Source organism: Delphinus delphis, chromosome X (assembly GCF_949987515.2).
Source record: "Delphinus delphis chromosome X, mDelDel1.2, whole genome shotgun sequence".
NCBI classification, from domain to species: Eukaryota; Metazoa; Chordata; class Mammalia; order Artiodactyla; family Delphinidae; genus Delphinus; species Delphinus delphis.
The window spans coordinates 97,963,495-97,982,060 of NC_082704.1; the positions used below are offsets into that span (position 1 = coordinate 97,963,495).

At 35.8% G+C, this 18,566-nt stretch overlaps 1 protein-coding gene across 3 annotated transcripts in view; it reads right to left on the reverse strand.

The window, feature by feature from the left end:
* The window catches only part of DMD (dystrophin), a 2,124,682-nt gene that overhangs the window by 545,735 nt on the left and 1,560,381 nt on the right, over nt 1–18,566 (reverse strand). For all 3 annotated transcript variants that reach the window (XM_060001925.1, XM_060001919.1, XM_060001920.1), the window contains one exon: nt 14,213–14,424. In XM_060001925.1, coding sequence (XP_059857908.1) covers nt 14,213–14,424 — 212 coding nt within the window. The remainder of the gene's footprint in view (nt 1–14,212; nt 14,425–18,566) is intronic.

The window sequence follows — 18,566 nt, forward strand, 5'->3', positions numbered from 1 at the left end:
ATCTACTTAAAGAAGATATGCTTCCACATAAAAGGATTTAAGGAGGATGGCTGGATTTATTATAATTGAATTTTGAAGAATATAAAATAGTCTCCTTGATGATTATAGCATGATTGGAAAATTACTGTATATAATAAAGAAAGACATTGCTAAACAAAGACAGCAGAAAAAAAATACATATTTGGTTTATTAAAAAAAATCACTAAACAGTTTACTCCTAAGTATAAATTAATGTTCTATACATATTTATTGGAAAAAAGAAATACAATTTCTTTCTTGCTTGTGTGAATTAAAATGACCTAGAAAACCTCTTTATGGATATATAATAGAAATGTTAAAATATCTGTAAGGAATCTATTTCAAAAGTAAAGCCTCTCACCATAAACTTCAAGACTCATCTATTAAACCTCTAACATTACCAAGCAACTCTATTTCAGAAGGTAACACTATACAGGGGATACTATTTGAGAAAACGGCCCTCATTTTCCAGCTTACTGGAAATGATTAATCTTTTCAATAGCTCTGAGGACTACATACCAAAGTTGTTACTTTTTTGTCCTTTCAACAATGACTACAAGCTGAGAGCAGGCTGGTAAATGTGTTATCGGCCAACCCATTAGAGTTCCATTATTTTCTGTCTTACATGACTTCATGTAATGAATTTTTATAATTAAACTAATGGCATACAATTTATTTTCCCTCCTCTTTACTTTTCAGGCCCCCTTTCTTTTCCAGCGTCTTTGGAGTAAGTTTTATACAAAAAGAACGGAGGAGAGCCCTCCAAGTGCTTCATTACGTTAATTTCATTATGACATTTTGGAAAGCATTCTCTTTATCTGGGCTCTCTTTTTAATTTGCTGACTTTATTAAAAGACTTAAGCAGTGTTGTAATTAACAAATCACCCAGCTACCCCAGGCATCTAAGAGAAGTCTGGTTGAGAGGGTGTGGACATGGTTGGGTGGAAATGATTCTAGAGAGAAAGCCAGAGGACAGATCCCCAGAAAGTCGCATTTTCTCGGCTATTTTCAAATCCCATGAACCTACTGCAGTAGACTACATTATTGTTCACAGACATTCGGAGCCTTTTTCATACCAGAGGATTACACAGCTGCACCCCCACTGAATTAGGGATGATACCATAACTGATTTTGGCTACACGTCACTTCCAGGGAGATGGTTTAAGAGCCAGTGGCATCATTCATTATGTTTCCTGACTCTCTGATTAGAGAAGTATGTATCAAGATGCAGCTCCCATTAGCTGCACTCCCTGAATAACTAAGCTAAGTAGAATGCCCTTGTCAATCTAGAGTGGACATGGAACATGAATAAAACACAAACTTTGTGTTGTCTCTAGATTTGGGGATAGTTTGTTACTGTGGCATAATTTAGCCTATCCTGACTGACATACCTACTCAAGTATGACCCTAGTGCATATGAAGTGGTATCTCATTGTGGTTTTCATTTGTATTTTCCTAATAATGACTGATGCTGACCATCATTTCATGTGCTTATTAGCCACTTATACACCTTCTTTGAAGAAATGTCTATTAAAATCCTTTGCTGATTTATAATTGAGTTTTTCTTGTTCTTATTGAGTTATGAGTTCTTTACATATTCTGCATACAAGTCTCTTATCAGATATATGATTTGCAAATATTTTCTCCCATTCTGTGGGTTATCTTTTTACTTTCTTTATGATATTGCTTGCAGCACAAAAGTTTTTAATTTTGATGAAGCCCAAGTTATATATTTTTTCTCTTGTCACTTTGCTTTTGGTGTCATGTCTAAGAAAACACTGCCTAACTCATTCTACTCCTGCTCTCCTCCCCCCCCGTACGCGGGCCTCTCACTGTTGTGGCATCTCCCATTGCGGAGCACAGGCTCCAGACGCGCAGGCTCAGCGGCCATGGCTCATGGGCCCAGCCGCTCCGCGGCATGTGGGATATTCCCGGACCAGGGCACGAACCCGTGTTCCCCTGCATCGGCAGGCGGACTCTCAACCACTGCGCCACCAGGGAAGCCCCATTCTACTCCTATGTTGTCTTATAAGAGTTCTAATATTTTAGTTCTTATATCTAGCTCTAAGATCCATTTTTGAATTAATTTTTTTGTATGGTGTGAGGTAGGGTCAAACTTCATTATTTTGTATGTGGACATTTAGTTATGCAAGCATGAACTTTTGAAAAAATATTCTTTTCCCTTTGAATTGTCTAGGTACTCTTGCCAACAATCAATTGACCATAAATGCAAGGATTTAGTTCTGAACTTTCCATTTTGTTTCATTGATCTATATGTTTACCTTGATGTCAGTACCACACTGTCTTGATTACTGTAGCTTTCTAGTAAGTTTTGAAATTAGGAACTGTGTGTCCTCCAACTTTGTGCTTTTTTCAAGGTTGCTTTGGCTATTCTTTGTCCTTTCCATTTCAGTATGAATTTTAGGATCTACTTGTCTATTTCTACAGAAAAACTAGTGAGGATTTTGATAAGAATTGCATAGAGTCTGTAGATCAATTTGGGGATATTGCTATCTTAACAATATTAAGTTTTTTGATCTGGGAATATGGCATGCTTTTCCATTTACTTAAATCTTCTTTAAATTCTTTCAGCATTGTAGTTGTTAATGGAAAAGTGTTGCATTTCTCTTATGCCTAATTATTTTATTTTTTGTTGCTATTATAAATGAAAAAATTTTCTGAATTTCATTGTTCAGATTATTCATTGCTAGTATATAGAAAAATAATTGATTTTTGCATTTTGATCTTGGATCCTGCAAATTTGCTGAATTACATTTTTAGTGTATTCCTTAGGATCATCTATATACAAGATTATGTCATCTGCAAATAGATATAGTTTTACTTCTTCCTTTCCAATCTGGATGATTTTTATCTATTTTTTCTTGCCTATTTTCCCATCCTGAACTGCCAGTACCGTGGTAAATAGAAGTGGTGAGAGCAGTCACCTTTATCTTGTTCCTGATCTCAGGGGAAAACATTCAGTCTGTGAGTCTGTTTCTGTTTTGCATATACATTCATTTGTAATATATTTTAGATTCCACATATAAGTAATACACACTGTCTTTCTCTGTCTGGCTTATTTCACTCAGTATAATATTCTCTAGGTCCATCCACACTGCTACAAATGGCAGAATTTCATTCTTTTTCATGACTAATATTTCATTGTATGTATGTATGTATGTATGTATGTATGTATGTATGTGTGTGTGTGTGTGTGTGTGTGGTGTATATACCACATCTTCTTTATACATTCATCTGTTGATGGGCATTTGGGTTGCTTCCATATCTTGGTAATTATAATTAGCACTGCTATGAATACTGGGGTGCATGTATCTTTTCAAATTAGTGTTTTCATTTTTTTCAGATATGTACACAGGAGTGGAATTGCTGGATCATATGGTAGTTCTACTTTTAGTTTTTTGAGGAACCTTCATACTGTTTTCCATTGTGGCTGCACCAATTTATATACCCACCAAAAGTGTACAAAGGGCTTCCTTTTTCTTCACATCCTTGTCAACACTGGTTATTTGTAGATCTTTTGATGATAGCCATTCTGACAGGTGTGAGGTGCTATCTCACTGCTGTTTTGATTTGCATTTCTCTAATAATTAGCAAATGTGCCTTTTCATGTGCCTATTGGCCATCAGAACGTTTTCTTTGGAAAAATGTCTACTCAAGTCTTCTTCCCATTTTTTGATTGGGTTGGTTTTCTGATACTAAGCTGTATGAGCTGTCTGTATATTTTGGAGATTAATCCCTTGTCAGTAGCATCATTTGCAAATATTTTCTCCCAGTCTGTAGGTTGTCTTTTCATTTTGTTGACGGTTTCCTTTGCTGTGCAAGAGCCTTTAAGTTTAATTAGGTCCCACTTGCTTATTTTCGCTTTTATTTCTTTTGCCTTAGGAAAGAGATCCAAAAATAATGTTGCTATGATTTATGTCAGAAAGTGTTCTGCCTATATTCTCCTCTAGGGGTTTTATGGTTTCAGGTCTTACATTTAGGTCTTTAATCCATTTTGAGTTTATTTTTGTATATGGTGTGAGGAAATGTTCTAATCTCATTCTTTTACATGTAGCTGTCCAGTTTTCCCAGCACCACTTGTTGAAGAGACTGTCTTTTCTCCCTTGTATACTTCAGCCTCCTTTGGCATAGATTAATTAACCATAGGTGTGTGGGTTTATCTCTGGGCTCTCTACTATGTTCCATTTATCCACGTGTCTATTTGTGCCAATACCATGCTGTTTTGATTACTGTAGTCGGAGAAGGTGATACTTCCAACTTTTTTCTTTTTTCTAAAGATTGCTTTGGCAATTTGGGGTCTTTTATGGTTTCATATGAATTTTAGGATTATTTGTTCTAGTTCTGTGAAAAATGTCATGGGTATTTTGATAGGGGTAGCATTAAATCTGTAGATTCCTTTGGGTACTATGGCCATTTTAACAATATTAATTCTTCCAATCCAAGAGCATGAAATATCTTTCCATTTCTTTGCATCATCTTCAATTTCCTTCATCAGAGTATAGGTCTTTCATGTCTTTGGTTAAGTTTATTCCAAGGTATTTTATTCTTTTTCGATGTGATTTTAAACAGGATTTTTTTTTAACTTTCTCTTTCCAATATTTATTAGTATATAGAAAAGCAACAGACTTCTGTATATTACTCTTGTATCCTGCAAATTTGCTGAATTCATTTCTGAGTTCTACTAGTTTTTGGGTGGAGACTTTAGGGTTTTCTATATAAAGCATCATGTTATCTGCAAATAGTTAGTTTTACTTCTTTCATTTCAATTTCGATGCCTTTTATTTCTTTTTCTTGTCTGATTGCTGTGGCTAAGACTGCCAATACTATGTTAAATAGAAGTGGTGAGAGTAGGCTTCCTTGTCTTATTCCTGAATTTAGAGGAAAGGCTTTCAGCTTTTCACTATTGAGTATGATGTTACCTGTGGCTTTGTCATAAATGGCCTTTATTATGTTGAGATATGTCCCCTCTATACTCACTTTGTTGAGAGTTTTTGTTGGTTTTTTATCATTAACAGACGTTGAATTCTGCCAAATGCTTTTTCTGCATCTACTGAGGTGATCATGTGTTTTTTTATCTTTCCTTTTGTTAATGTGGTATATTATATTGATTTGCAAACACTGAACCATCCTTAATCCAACTTGATCATGATGTATGATCCTTTTTACACATTGTTGGATTTGGTTTGCTAATATTTTGTTGAGGTTTTTGCATTTATATGCATCAAAGATATTGGCCTATAATTTTCGTGTCTTTTTTTTTTTGTAGTGCCTTTGTCTGGTTTGCATACTAGGGTAATGGCAGCCTCATACAATGAATTTTGGAGTATTCTGTCCTCTTCAATTTTTTGGAATAGTTTGAGGATAGGTTTAAGTTCTTTAATATGTTTGGTAGAATTCTCCTATGAAGCTGTCTGGTCCTGGACTATTCTTTGCTGAGAGGTTTGGTTTTTTTTTTTACTAGAAAATCAATTTCACTACTAGTGACTGGTCTGTTCAAATTGGCTGTTTCTTCTTGATTCAGTCTTGGCAGGTTGTATGTTTCTAGAAAATTGTCCATTTTCTCCTAGGTTGTCCAATTTGTTGGTGTATAACTGTTCGTAGTATTCTCTTAAGATTATTTGTATCTCTCTAGTATTGGTTGTTATTTCTCTTCTTTCATTTCTTATTTTGTTTATTTGAGTCTTCTCTCTTTTCTTCCTGGTGAGCCTGGCTAAAAGTTTATCAATTTTGTTTATCTTTTCAAAAAACCTGCTCTTGGTTTCACTGATCTTTTCTATTTTTTTGTTTTACTTTGTTTCTATTTTATTTATTTCTTCTCCTATATTTATTATTTCCTTCCTTCTGAGGACTTTGGGCTTTCTTTGTTCTTTTACTAATTCCTTTAGATGGTATGTTAGGTTGCTTGTTTGAGATTTTTCTTTTTTCTTGAGGAAGGCCTGCATCATTATAAACTTCCCGCTTAGAACGGCTTTTGCTGCATCCCATAGATTTTGGAGTTTTGTATTTCCATTTTCATTTGTCTTGAGGTATTTTCTGATTTTCCCTTTAATTTCTTCATTGACCCATTACTTTTTTAGTAGCCTATTGTTTAGTCTCCAAATGTTTGTTCCTTTCTCATTTTTCTTTCTGTAATTGATTTCTAGTTTCATACTGTTGTGGTCAGAAAACATGCTCAATACAAGTTCTATTCTTTTTCTCTGGTAGCTGTAAGACTATTAATTTTTAAGGCTACTGTGTAGCTGGGAGAAACTGATGGGAAAAGGCCAAGTTAAAAACCCTCAAACCCTGCTGTTCTTAGTGAAGTTCAGTAGTTTACATATTGTTGCCAACCTCTGGTTAATTTCCAGAGTTTAGAAAAGGCAATTTTAACAATTTTGCATTTGCTGCTTTTATGGAGGAGTGGATTTACAGAGTTGCCACATTATATTTTCAAGCATGGAATAAGTTAAAGTGTGAAAAGGAAATAAGGCAAAATATGGTGCAATCAGAGCATAATGCTATCCAAGTCTTTGTGACTCTGCATTAAATATTTATATACTATAGCAGTATCTGGAAAACCACCCATTATTTTTCCTGTGCTCTATCAGTGATGTAGGAAGCACTCTGTTTGTGTGCTTTGAGAAATTTAATAGCTTTATACATACTTTGGGAGGAAAAGGACTATCAGGTTATTGATTCTTTCTTCTTAATCATGTGGGATCTTTAGGGGAGAACAAAAGGGAATAAAGAAACTACATGAAAAAATGGCAGGTCCTACGAAGAAGTTTTCTGATAATGTTTTTCATTACTGTATCAGAAATCCAAACCTCAAACTACCAGGGTGGGTCAATTTGCTGATTTAATTTTGTGCTCATCCTAAGAGTAAATAAAATGTATGAAAGGAGAATTTAGCTTCCATTACTGTATATATCTTTTTGGTAGATAAGGATACTATCTAATGCCACCCATCCCCTCAAATAATGAAAATGACAAGGCTCTAATTCCATATTTGAAAAAAAAAGTTCTCTCTGATTAGTTTCTTCCCTGGTAAAATAATTTGCAATCCTCAAATAGCTATCAGATTTACTACATATAACAAGTTCAACTTTTAAAATTAATTACATGATTACAGTGTATCTACATTTCAAGTTCCCTAAAGAATGTCTTCAAAACACAGATATTTTGCAGCCTTGGAAATCTTTATTTAATAATTTGATAAACTATTGGGTTTCTCACCTCAGATAGTTTTAAGTATTATATAGCTAAATCAGCTAGGCTCAAATAAGATTTCACTTCTCTACTGAATTCATGTACTCTTAGCTCAGCCACGCACAAAACAGCTAATGCCGTCACGTTTGAAAAGCTTTTATGCTGAATTTGACACAAAAGCAATCACAAGAGAGACAAAAAAAGGAATTTCTCTTTCAAAGGATGAAAGGGGAAAAAAATAAATGAAAATTCTGAGCCTGGGTAAATCTCTCTACACTGGAAAAGAAAGTTTAAAATCATCAAGAAATAATTTTTCCAAAGAATCCACTGGCAAGTTTGGACCAATCTTAATAGCCCGGGAAACAGGTTGTGAAATAAACCAAGATTCTGCCAAATAAAAGAAATCCCTCCAAATTGGAAAAGAAGAAGTAAAGCTGTCACTGTTTGCAGATGACATGATACTATACATAGAGAATCCTACAGATGCTACCAGAAAACTACTAGAGCTAATCAATGAATTTGGTAAAGTAGCAGGATACAAAATTAATGCACAGAAATCTCTGGCATTCCTATACACTAATGATGAAAAATCTGAAAGTGAAATCAAGAAAACACTCCCATTTACCACTGCAACAAAAAGAATAAAATATCTAGGAATAAACCTACCTAAGGAGACAAAAGACCTGTATGCAGAAAATTATAAGACACTGATGAAAGAAATTAAAGATGATACAAACAGATGGAGAGATAAACCATGTTCTTGGATTGGGAGAATCAACATTGTGAAAGTGACTCTACTACCCAAAGCAATCTATAGATTCAATGCAATCCCTATCAAACTACCACTGGCATTTTTCACAGAACTAGAAAAAAAATTTCACAATTTGTAAGGAAACACAGAAGACCCCAAATAGCCAAAGCAATCTTGAGAACGAAACACAGAGCTGGAGGAATCAGGCTCCCTGACTTCAGACTATACTACAAAGCTACAGTAATCAAGACAGTATGGTACTGGCACAAAAACAGAAAGATAGATCAATGGAACAGGATAGAAAACCCAGAGATAAACCCACACACATATGGTCACCTTATCTCTGATAAAGGAGGCAGGAATGTACAGTGGAGAAAGGACAGCCTCTTCAATAAGTGGTGCTGGGAAAACTGGACAGGTACATGTAAAAGTATGAGATTAGATCACTCCCTAACACCATACACAAAAATAAGCTCAAAATGGATTAAAGACCTAACTGTAAGGCCAGAAACTATCTAACTCTTAGAGGAAAACATAGGCAGAACACTCCAGGACATAAATCACAGCAAGATCCTTTCTGACCCACCTCCTAGAGGAATGGAAATAAAAACAAAAATAAACAAATGGGACCTAGTGAAACTTCAAAGCTTTTGCACAGCAAAGGAAACCATAAACAAGACCAAAAGACAACCCTCAGAATGGGAGAAAATATTTGCAAATGAAGCAACTGACAATAGATTAATTTCCAAAATTTATAAGCACCTCATGCAGCTCAATAACAAAAAAACAAACAACCCAATCCAAAAATGGGCAGAAGACCTAAATAGACATTTCTCCAAAGAAGATGTACAGACTGCCAACAAACACATGAAACAATGCTCAACATCATTAATCCTTAGAGAAATGCAAATCAAAACTACAATGAGATATCATCTCACACCAGTCAGAATGGCCATCATCAAAAAATCTAAAACAATAAATGCTGGAGAGGGTGTGGAGAAAAGGGAACACTCTTGCACTGCTGGTGGGAATGTGAATTGGTTCAGCCACTATGGAGAACAGTATGGAGGTTCCTTAAAAAACTACAAATAGAACTACCATATGACCCAGCAATGCCACTACTGGGCATATACCCTGAGAAAACCATAATTCAAAAAGAGTCACGTACCAAAATGTTCATTGCAGCTCTATTTACAATAGCCTGGAGATGGAAACAACCTAAGTGCCCATCATCAGATGAAGGGATAAAGATGTGGCACATATATACAATGGAATATTACTCAGCCATATAAAGAAACGAAACTGAGCTATTTGTAATGAGGTGGATGGACCTAGAGTCTGTCATACAGAGTGAAGTAAGTCAGAAAGAGAAAGACAGATACCGTACGCTAACACATATATATGGAATCTAAGAAAAAAAATGTCATGAAGTACCTAGGGGTAAGACAGGAATAAAGACACAGACCTACTGGAGAACGGACTTGAGGATATGGGGAGGGGGAAGGGTGAGCTGTGACAAAGCGAGAGAGAGGCATGGACATATATACACTACCAAACGTAAGGTAGATAGCTAGTGGGAAGCAGCCGCATAGCACAGGGATATCAGCTCGGTGCTTTGTGACTGCCTGGAGGGGTGGGATAGGGAGGGTGGGAGGGAGGGAGACGTAAGAGGGAAGAGATATGGGAACATATGTATATGTATAACTGATTCACTTTGTTATAAAGCAGAAACTAACACACCATTGTAAAGCAATTATACCCCAATAAAGATGTTAAAAAAAAAAAGAAATCCCATGATGACCATTGCTGGCAGTTTTAGGTGCCAAAGGCATACCATCTGACCTCTTATGAAAGTTAAATGGCATCATCTCTCATAGGATTCTGCCATAGCCTTTTGGCAGGCTTTCTGATTAGGATGGAAATCCTGTATGATTTCCCCTAATATCTGTCTTTCCATCTCAAAAGAGCATTATTGTTTTACTAGGACCATGTAGAAGAGCAAATGAAGCCATGCAGTTATCAAAATCAAGTACTTACTCAACTTATGTTTTTGTTTCCAAAAAATTAAGGGTTATATAGGAAAGAAAGAAACTGAACATACATTATGGGCATCATTTAATGATCTACTCATTAATTATTGACACGATGGGCTATCTACAGTCTATTCTTTTGCCAAATACTTACTGTTTCTATCTCCTTCCACCTTGTCTATGCTTTCAAGATGGACTTTTCCCAGATGCTATCTCAGATTTCAGTTCTACTTTGTGAAGGGGCTGTTGTTATTCCAATTTTTTCTCCACTATTTTTTCTAACCGAGAGTGGAGGTTTTCTAAGTGTCTAATTAGTAGGGAAATGGTGAAAGATGGAACTTAATGAAATATTATAATTAAAAATGATAATTATTCAAAGTTACGTAGCAACATATATATTTATATAATACTAACTTTAAAATCAGAATTCAAAATTTTATCTACATTATGAAGACAATTAAAAATATGTAGCTAAGAAATGGAAGTGAGGGGAATTCCCTGGCAGTCCAGTGGTTAGGGCTCCATGCTCTCACTGCCGAGGGCCTGGGTTCAATCCCTCGTCGGGGAACTAAAATCCCTTAAGCCGTGTGGTGCGGCCAAAAAAAAAAAAAAAGAAAAAGAAAAAAAGAAATGGAAGAGATTATAGACAGAGGTTAGCAATTATGAATCATGAAAATATCAGAATTATGAGTGATTTTTTTCTTTAGCTCAGGTATGGTGACTGGTTTAAGTTTTCAAAGAGTGTAACGGTGTGGTGGTTGGCTTTGAAACCATTTCATTGCCACAGGGAGGGCAGTCATCAGCGATGCTGCTCCAAAGGAGGCTGGCTGCTGTAATCACAGCTCTCCAATTCTATAGAGACAGCCTGATGACTGCCTTACGAGGCTCACCAAGCTCTCTTGTTAACCCTAGACACATAGACTAAGAAAGAATTCATGGAGCAAGGAGATCCTTGTCAAATTAACCATTGTCTAATATGTCTATTTTCACACTTTCTTCCTCAAATAAAATTGTAAGTGATAAGCCAGCTAATATCATTCAGGAATGATAACACATTAGACATAAAGGCAGCCCTCCACTGTTTAAGGCTCCCTGATTTTATAAGGCTCCTTTTATAAGAATTAAACATTGTAGTTTCATTAAAAATGGAATACAATTTGCAATTATCTTTTTAGTTTTTCACAGTAAAACAAAATATGAAAACTTCTCCCTGGTATACTGTTTCACTGCTTTCATTTTCCACCTGTTGGCTTATCAGTAATATAATCTTATTTGTCAGTTCACAACTACAATGGTCTCCCTTTTTGATCCTCACGGTGTTTTCTTGATTTGTTTTAGCCACACAGACAACCGGTTAAGGAGGAAATCTGTGAGGTCGTTTACAAAAGAGGGAGGAGATATGGGGATATATGTATATGTATAGCTGATTCACTTTGTTATAAAGCAGAAACTAACACACCACTGTAAAGCAATTATACTCCAATGAAGATGTAAAAAAAAAAGAGTAATTGCTATGCATTCGTATCCCAACTCCGCTGCTTTTAAAGAGGAGTTACTGAACTTCTCTAGGCTTTCAATTTACTTATCTGTAAACAGGGAACAATAATAGTACTTTTCATGGAAAGTGTTTGGGAGGATGAAATAAGCCAATATATGTGAAGTGGTTAGCACAGTTTTTGACAAATAGCCAAGTACTCACTAAATGTTAGTTATTAGGGTTAGTATTACTTTTAGTTTTAGCATATGTCATTTAGGAAATGGACAGGAAAATTACAGCTTTAGTCTTCTTTATGTTAGGAACTTACAGTGAAGTTACAGCAATATATATCATTAAATTCCTAAACATATAATACAAACAAAAACATAGGTTTCCAAAGATAATGGCTGAGCCATTTTTAAGATGCAGTTTTAGATGGACTATTGAAAAGCAAATTTTTATTTCAAAAGTTTGACAAGAATAGCAAATATAATACAATCTTGTCTTTGTTTCAGGTGTCCCAAACACCTTACTCATTTTGATGAAAAAATTGTTTTGTTTCCTCCTTTCATACTTTCTTTTGCAACTCTTTCTGTCTCTTATTTAAAGCTCCTTGCTTTTCCAAAAGCTATCAAACCCCAATCCTTCTTGCTATCACTTTAGGATTCCTGTATGTTTTAAGAGTATTCCTCGGGCTTCCCTGGTGGTGCAGTGGTTGAGAGTCCGCCTGCCGATGCAGGGGACACGGGTTCGTGCCCCGGTCTGGGAAGATCCCATATGCTGCGGAGCGGCTGGGCCCGTAAGCCATGGCTGCTGAGCCTGCGCATCCGGAGTCTGTGCTCCGCAACGGGAGAGGCCACAGCAGTGAGAGGCCCGCGTGCCACAAAAAAAAAAAAAAAAAAAAAAAAGAGTATTTCTCAATTGCCAAATTTCAGAGTCTTGTTGCCCTGATCAACTCTGTCTCTATATGCCTCTCATCTCTCCTTTCCCTCGTCTAACTCAAGGGTCCAATCCAAATTATTTTTCCCTGGTAATTCCTCCTAACCAGTTAACCACTTTGTTCCGTGATCCGCTAGATTCACAGAACCCTAAATTTTTGAGAGGAAAAAAGAAATAGCATAACATACTGCGTACATGATGGATAAGACCAGAACCCTCAAGAATAACCACATGGATTCTGTTTCACATAGTCAAGTGAAAAATTGGCCAAACCATCATTAGAAATTCCTAATTCATCTATGCTCATCAAAGGGAGAAAATCTTAGTGGTAAAAAGTATCTTGTGAAAGAGAGAATTTTTATTCATCTAGATGTTGCCTCCAACAAAGGTACTGATACGTTTGTAAAATCCTATGTGGCTTTCTAACATTCTTGTCATATAATAAAAATCCTGTCCTCGTTGCTGTTCAGACCCTTTGGAAAACTAGCTATGACAAGGACTGGCTAAAAGCTCACTAGTTCATTATTCCCATTTATTCTTCCTGAAATTAAATTGGGAACAAGTTCTGGTCAATGGGTTTTGGGTGGAAGTGATGTCCATAATCTGGAGGCCTGGCCATAAAACCCCATGTCTTGACCACATTCTCTCTTACTCTTCTGTGGTGACTTTGGGCAGCCATGATTTTAAAATTATAGTTTGATAAAATTAGAAAAGTTTGGACCCCCAAGTCACCATTTAGGAGAGAGCTCCCAAGAAGGGTTCTTTGACCTCTATTGAACTAGGACACAACCAAGGAATTAATCACCATTGTATTCAGCTACTGAGATTTCAGGGTTTATTTTTCAAATAAACCTAGTGTAAATAAATATGCTCTGTGACTCAGCATAGTCTAAACAATGATTAATTTAGAAATGGGGGCCATTCCATGCAAGAAAACTATATGGCTTTTTTCTCAGATGACATAGGCAATCTGAGATTCAAATATGTGTTTAGCAGAAGGCCTTTTCCTACCAGAAAAAAACCCTATAGAGTGTTGTCTTCAATGTGATCAAGTTCTCACTATGCCACTTCTCTGCTTAAAATCCCCTAAGGACTACCCATTGTTTAGCATTTAAGGTCCTTCCAAACTGACCTATAAATATGAGGTTTGAAAGGATTCAATATTTATAAAGTACCACGCCTGGTGCTTGATAATACACAGTCAAACAAATTTCCTTTCCCTTCCTTTTTCTGTTTCATTTATCCTGAAAAGTTCTAGATTATTAAGTGGACAAATATATGATGAAGTTTGGTTGGGGGGGAGAGACGAAGAAGAAGAAAAGGAAGAGAAAGAAGGGAAGTTGGGCTGGAGGTCAGAAAATGGGAGGAGAAAGTGAGAGTACACCTTATCCCTACCTTATTCTCATATCCACCCTTCCCTTCTCCATTCAGTGCCCTCAAATAAAGTAGGAAGGAGTAGACCTGTTACTTTTTCTAAGAAGGAATTAAGTCCACCTGATTGACTTCATGATACTACAGAAGTACGCGCAACAATTTTGAAGAGATCTTAAAAGATGATGCAATGTGAAAACCACACCATTGTATCTAATTTATTAAACAAAATTAATTTTAACATTGATATTAGCCATCAATTTTCCTCTAATCTGTACTTTCCTTTGACTGCAAAGACTACTGTTCATTTCAGCTTGCTTTCTTTTCATAAATTAATATTAAAAATCAGTAGATTTTAATCCATGGTATAATTTTATCCAGTGTATTTTATTTTAAGAACATATCTTTGATACTAACCTTGGTTTCTGTGATTTTCTTTTGGATTGCATCCATTGTGTAGGGACCCTCCTTCCATGACTCAAGCTTGGCTCTGGCCTGCCCCAAGACCTGCTGAGCTTCTTCCTTAGCTTCCAGCCATTGTGTTGAATCTTTTAACATTTCATTCAACTGTTGCCTCCGGTTCTGAAGGTGTTCCTGTACTTCATCCCACTGACTCTGAATTCTTTCAACTGGAAAAGAAGGAAAAATGAATACATGGGAGTAAATGTTACTCTGGAGAAGACATTTGAAATTTAACACCCAAATATTATCTCACATTTTATATTACTTATAAAAGAAATTGCTCATTGTGTTACAGCTAGAATGATGGACAATGGAATTTCTTACTTTTTTCAAAGGCAAACATAAGTTTTTGTTAAACCAACTTCCTGAAGGTGATCTAGAACATCAATAGTACATGTGAAAATTTAACTGTGTCTATTCCTTTTTTTTTTAGTTTTAAAAGCAGGATAAAACATTTATTAACATAGTACATTAACACAGTTGTATAACTGAATGCAAGACCTTTTCACATAATATCCCCTAAAGCATCTCAAGCACTACATGTCTAAAACAGAACCTATAGAAAAGGAACTATTTCTTTCTAAAAAAAGAGCCTGTTACTTATTCTCTCTTCCTCAGTCACTGTGCCAACACGTTGACTAACCTGATTTTTCTCACTTCCTAACTGCAAATGTCATAACCATTTACTCAGCCCCAAGTAGGACATATCTAAATCATATGCCTTCTTCTCCTTTTCATCCACACAAACAGGTTCCCCTGAATCTATCTTTTCATGCTCTTCCTAGTGATGTAGTTCACATCTTAATTTCCATTTTTTACCAAGGATGTTCCCGCAATCTTTAAACTACTCTTTTTTTTTGAATTGTAGTTTATTTTTTTATAGAGCAGGTTCTTATGCATTTTATATATATTAGTGTATATATGTCAATCCCAATCTCCCAATTCATCACACAATCACCACTCCCCTCCCCACCACTTTCCCTGCTTGGTGTCCATATGTTTGTTCTCTACATCTGTGTCTCTATTTCTGCCCGACAAACCGGTTCAACTGTACCATTTTTCTAGGTTCCACACAAATGCATTAATATACGATATTTGTTTTTCTCTTTCTGACTTACTTCACTCTGTATGACAGTCTCTAGAAGCATCCACGTCTCTACAAATGACCCAGTTCGTTCCTTTCCATGGCTGAGTAATATTCCATTGTATACATGTACCACATCTTCTTTATCCACTCATCTGTTGATGGGCAATGAGGTTGCTTCCATAACCTGGCTATTGTAAATAGTGCTGAAATGAACATTGGGGTGCATGTGTCTTCTTGAATTACGTTTTTTTCTGGGTATATACCCAGTAGTGGGATTGCTGGGTCATATGATAATTCTATTTTTAGTTTTTTAAGGAACCTCCATATTGTTCTCCATAGTGGCTGTATCAATTTACATTCCCACCAGTAGTGCCAGGAGGGTTCCCTTTTCTCCACACCCTCTTCAGCATTTGTTGTTTGTAGATTTTCTGATGATGCCCATTCTAACTGGTGATGTTGAGCAGCTTTTCATGTGCTTCTTAGCCATCTCTATGTCTTCTTTGGAGAAATGTCTACTTAGGCCTTCTGCTCATTTTTGGATTGGGTTGTTTTTTTAATATTGAGCTGCATGAGCTGTTTGTATATTTTGGAAATTAATCCTTTGTCTGTTGATTCATTTGCAAATATTTTCTCCCATTCTGAGGGTTGTCTTTTCGTCTTGTTTGTAGTTTCCTTTGCATTGCAAAAGCTCTTAAGTTTCATTAGGTCCCATTTGTTTATTTTTGTTTTTATTTCCATTACTCTAGGAGGTGGATCAAAAAAGATCTTGCTGTGATTTAGGTCAAAGAGTGTTCTTCCTATGTTTTCCTCTAAGAGTATTATAGTGCCCAGTCTTACATTTAGGTTTCTAATGCCTTTTGAGCTTATTTTTGTGAATGGTGTGAGGGAGTGTTCTACTTTCATTCTTTTAAATGTAGCGGTCCAGTTTTGCCAGCACCACTTATTGAAGAGGCTGTCTTTTCTCCATTGTGTATTCTTGCCTCCTTTGTCATAGATTAGTTGACCATAGGTGTGTGGGGTTACCTCTGGGCTTTCTATCCTGTTCTATTGATCTATATTTCTGTTTCTGTGCCAGTAACATATTGTCTTGATTACTGTAGCTTTGTAGTATAGCCTTAAGTCAGGCAGTCTGATTCCTCCAGTTCCGTTTTCTTCCCCTCAAGACTGTTTTGGCTATTCGGGGTCTTTTGTGTCTCCATACAAATTTTAAGGTTTTTTGTTTTAGTTCTGTAAAAAATGCCATTGGTATTTTGATAGGGATTGCATTGAATATGTAGATTGCTTTCGGTAGTATAGTCATTTTCACAATATTGATAATTCCAATCCCAGAACATGGTCTATCTCTCCATCTGTTTGTATCATCTTTAATTTCTTTCATCAGTGTCTTATAGTTTTCTGCATACAGGGCTTTTGTCTCCCTAGGTAGGTTTATTCCTAGATATTTTATTCTTTTTGTTGCAACAGTAAATGGGAGTGTTTTCTTAATTTCTCTTTCAGAATTCTTATAATTATTGTATAGGAATGCAAGAGATATCTGTGCATTAATTTTGTATCCTGCAACTTTACCAAATGCATTGATTAGTTCTAGTAGTTTTCTGGTGGCATCTTTATGATTTTCTATGTATAGTATCATGTCATCTGCAAACACTGACAGTTTTACTTCTTCTTTTCCAATTTGTATTCCTTTTATTTCTTTTCCTTCTCTGATTGCTCTGGCTAGCACTTCCAAAATTATGTGGAATAACAGTGGCGAGAGTGGACATTCTTGTGTTGTTCCTGATCTTAGAGGAAATGCTTTCAGGTTCTCACCATTGAGAATGATGTTTGCTGTGGGTTTGTCATATATGGCCTTTATTATGTTGAGGTACGTTCCCTCTATGCCCATTTGCTGGAGACTTTTTATCATAAATGAGTGTTGAATTTTGTCAAAAGCTTTTTCTGCATCTATTGAGATGATGATATGGTTTTTATTTTTCAATTTGTTAATATGGTGTATCACATTGATTGATTTGCATATATTGAAGAATCCTTGCATCCCTGGGATAAATCCCACTTGATCATGGTGTATAATCCTTTTAATGTGTTTTTGGATTCTGTTTTCTAATAATTTCTTGAGGATTTTCACAACTATATTCATGAGTGATATTGGTCTGTAATTTTGTTTTTTGTAGTATCTTGTCTGGTTTTGGTATCAGGGTGATGGTGGCCTCACAGAATGAGTTTGGGAGTGTTCCTCCCTCTGCAATTCTTTGGAAGAGTTTGAGAAGGATGGGTGTTAGCTCTTCTCTAAATGTTTGACAGAATTCACCTGTGAAGCCATCTGGTGCTGGACTTTTGTTTGTTGGAAGATTTTTAATCACAGTTTCAATTTCATTACTTGTGATTGGTCTGTTCATATTTTCTATTTCTTCCTGGTTCAGTCTTGGAAGGTTATACCTTTCTAAGAATTTGTCCATTTCTTCCAGGTTGTCCATTTTATTGGCATGGAGTTGCTTATAATAGTCTCTTAGGATGCTTTGTATTTCTGTGGTGTCTGTTGTAACTTCTTTTTCATTTCTTTTTATGGATTTGAGTCCTCTCCCTCTTTTTCTTGATGAGTCTGGGTAATGTTTTATCTGTTTTGGTTATCTTGGCAAAGAACTCACTTTTAGTTTTATTGATCTTTGCTACTGTTTTCTTTGTTTCTATTTCATTTATTTCTGTTGTGATCTTTATGATTTCTTTCCTTCTACTAACTTCAGTTTTTCTTTGTTCTTCTTTCTCTAGTTCCTTTAGGTGTGAGGTTAGATTGTTTATTTGAGATTTTTCTTGTTTCTTGAGGTAGGCTTATATTGCTATAAACTTCCCTCTCAGAACTGCTTTTGCTGCATCCTATACGTTTTGGATCATCGTGTTTTCGTTGTCATTTGTCTCTAGGTATTTTTTGATTTCCTCTTTGGTTTCTTCAGTGATCTCTTGGTTATTCAGTAACATATTGTTTAGCCTCCATGTGTTCGTGTTTTTTACGTTTTTTTTCCCCAATAATTCATTTCTACTCTCACAGCGCTGTGGTCAGAAAAGATGCTTAATATAATTTCAATTTTCTTAAATTTACTGTGGCTTGATTTGTGACCCAAGATGTGCTCTATCTTGGAGAATGTTCCATGTGCACTTGAGAAGAAAGTTTAATCTGCTGTTTTTGGATGGAATGTCCTATAAATATCAATTAAATCTATCTGGTCT